The sequence below is a fragment of the Brachionichthys hirsutus genome, chromosome 7, assembly GCF_040956055.1.
Source record: "Brachionichthys hirsutus isolate HB-005 chromosome 7, CSIRO-AGI_Bhir_v1, whole genome shotgun sequence".
Lineage (NCBI taxonomy): Eukaryota > Metazoa > Chordata > Actinopteri > Lophiiformes > Brachionichthyidae > Brachionichthys > Brachionichthys hirsutus.
In genome coordinates this window covers 1,130,435-1,133,594 of record NC_090903.1, presented here as the reverse complement: position 1 = coordinate 1,133,594, position 3,160 = coordinate 1,130,435, and the positions used below count along the sequence as shown (strand labels likewise).

At 48.1% G+C, this 3,160-nt stretch overlaps 1 protein-coding gene across 1 annotated transcript in view; it reads left to right on the top strand.

Annotated features, from left to right (window-relative positions):
• The window catches only part of dntt (deoxynucleotidyltransferase, terminal), a 37,784-nt gene extending 34,876 nt beyond the window's left edge, over positions 1-2,908 (top strand). Inside the window, exon 11 of the mRNA XM_068741136.1 lies at positions 2,236-2,908. Within this exon, the coding sequence (XP_068597237.1) occupies positions 2,236-2,322 (87 nt within the window). The 3' untranslated portion in view covers positions 2,323-2,908. The remainder of the gene's footprint in view (positions 1-2,235) is intronic.
• The last annotated feature ends 252 nt before the right edge of the window (positions 2,909-3,160 follow it).

Sequence of the window (3,160 nt, the reverse complement as noted above, 5' to 3'; positions counted from 1 at the left end):
CAATATATCTTTGGGAGAACATCCAGCCTCTGTTTCTGGTCACCAGAACCTCCTCTGTTTTCTGCCCACCAGAACCTCCTCTGTTTTCTGCCCACCAGAACCTCCTCTGTTTCTGTCCACCAGAACCTCCTCTGTTTTCAGGCTGGAGTGTTGAAGTTCATTCAATTGTGATTCACTCAATAAGTTCTCACATTTAGGACACATTTAAATCTGAACTCAAGCTATCATCCTACCCACAGAAGGGAAAAGTAACTCTCTTTTCACTGTGGGGAAACAGATCCATGATCAGATTTAAGTCAATAATGACAGGTTACATGTCTTTAAACATATATTCTGGCGGCTTTAATAGAATATGTCCGCATTTTTTGGTCACTGAACAAAAAAACAAAAAAATCTTCTTTTTTTTTTATAAAACAACCCAAAATTATTTGGGGGGCTTAAGAATATTTTAGGGGGGCTGAGCCACGCCCACAACCTCCCTAAATCAGGTGCAGAGACCTGCAGAACATGGATGAACCTGCAGAACCTGGAGGAACCTGCAGGTTCACGCACTGAATAGAACCCAGACACAGTGAAAAGAGAGTTACTTTTCCCTTCTGTGGGTAGGATGATAGCTTGAGTTCAGATTTAAATGTGTCCTAAATGTGAGAACTTCTTGAGTGAATCACAATTGAATGAAGCCCCCCTAAAATAGGCCTAACGACGCCACTGCTAACTTCCAAACTTCAGCATCCTGTAAAGGCCTTGAACGTTATACGGTATAATCAACACTGAAAACCGTAGGTAGGATAGTTATCTATCAGCATCTGTGTGAGACAGGAATGAGGGACGCTGTCCTGCAGCATCTGTGTGAGACAGGAATGAGGGACGCTGTCCTGCAGCATCTGTTTGAGACAGGAATGAGGGACGCTGTCCTGCAGCATCTGTTTGAGACAGGAATGAGGGACGCTGTCCTGCAGCATCTGTTTGAGACAGAAATGAGGGACGCTGTCCTGCAGCATCTGTTTGAGACAGGAATGAGGGACGCTGTCCTGCAGCATCTGTTTGAGACAGAAATGAGGGACGCTGTCCTGCAGCATCTGTTTGAGACAGAAAAGTGGGACGCTGTCCTGCAGCATCTGTTAGAGACAGGAATGAGGGACGCTGTCCTGCAGCATCTGTGTGAGACAGAAATGAGGGACGCTGTCCTGCAGCATCTGTTTGAGACAGAAATGAGGGACGCTGTCCTGCAGCATCTGTTTGAGACAGGAATGAGGGACGTCTCATCTGTTTGACGTTTGGACCCAAGGCTGTCACAGATATTCTGTTAACTTGTGTAAAAAGGGTGTAATCTGGGACCCTTAATGAGGGGGGGCCTTCTGCTTTGGTCAAAGCTTCTTATCTCTCACTGATTGGCCCCCCGTGCATGTGCAGGTCCCGTAATGAGGATCTCCTCTGCATGGCTGGAATACTCTGATTCTCTGCCCAGGTCTGGGCGTCGGCCCGGATTCATTCTGATTCAGAGACCCGGTTCTGCTCAGAGGGAGCTCCCACTCAGCATCATGAAAGCCTCCACATCGTTTATTTGTTCCCAGCCATTCAAAAAAGGGATTTGTTTTGATCACACTGGTTTGAACATTTTGAAATGATTGCAGAGAGGTAACTCAGCATAGATGCACAGTGGGACATGCATATTTTAAATGTCCTCTTTTGTTTAAGCTGATGTGTGGGATGCAGTGGGAATGCCAAAAGAACAGCTTGGAGTCATTCAATAATATCACGGAGAAACAGGATCTAATCAGATTAACAATGACAGCATCAACGAAAAAGAGTCGCACTGACAGCTGTTGGCCAGTGGAGGGGAGGGAACAGCTGAAAAATAGACTGTAATTAAGGGTAGAAGAAGCATTTTTAGCCCCCCCCCCCCCCCTGCCATTTCTTCACGTGTCAAGTCCATTGTAACGCCTGAAGAGAGGATGTGTCCGATTCCCAGGCCTCACTTTGTTTCTCCAGGGTGCATCAGACCTCTGGCATCAGTGCCCGTCACGCGGCCAGTCGGCAGCCAGCAGGGAATAGAGCTTTCACAGAAAGAGCACTCACCTGCCGACTCGTGAAATGACACCCTGGGTGAATAAAAAACTAAAATGACGACAGACGAGAACATGCATTAACATCTCGAAACATAAAAGTTAGGATACGCGTGTGTGCTGGCGTCAAAGCTCAGGTTGCCGTCTGTCTCCCTGTTTGTCTCTCCAGAAACAATTCTTGGCAGCTACGACTGAACAGGACATCTTTGCCCATCTGGGCCTGGAGTACATTGAGCCCGGGCAGAGAAATGCGTAGGCCTGCCCCCCCCTCCCCGGCTGGATGACTGCTGGTGCTGCATCAGGGTTTATCCCACCTGCTTCCCGTTCTGCTGCAGTTCTTTGTGGTTCTTGTTTTTGTCTCCATTATATCCTGGTGTCATTCATAAATGTGATTGTTGTGTCTTACTGTACGACTTGCTTTCACTGGGCTGAGCACAGGAAGAGGGTGACGGAGGTCAGAGGAACTGATGACACTGTCGAGGAAGTCAAACCAGCCACCGCCTGGCAGGAAAGTGCTGAGCCCGAAGCTGAGCCAGGACTATCGGGCTTGCTGTTGCCAGATAGAGAGCGATCAGCACCAATTAGCCTCCAGTCGTGCTTGCAGTAATGGAGCCAGCATTCTGAGATCCACAGTGTCCCGATCCCAGTGTTTTTGTTTGCTTTTGTTTCTCTACCCTTGGTGTGCGTTGGTGTGGAGCTGGGCGGAGCCGGAGTCACCATTCACCTGCACACCACCCTAACCCTAACCCTAACCCCACCTGAACCAGCCTCACTCCGTGCTGCCGACTCGCCTGGATAAACTCTGGACACCTCAAGACGCAGCCACCCCAACTTTCAATGAATAAACCCTTTGGTTTTTACTACCAGCCATTCTGTCTTGTCTGCATTGTGGGTCCAGATCTCAGTTCATGACACAAAGTCCCTCCGCCTCCTCTTTTGTTCCACAAGGAATCCCCCTTCTCAGGTACTTAGAGGAAATTACAGACTATCAGGTGCACAAAGTCCAAATGGTTGCAAATGAGTTTGCTAACTACATGGACAGAATTTGGAATTCATTGAGGGTAGCTAGGGTTGCCAACTTTAGGAAATAAGGG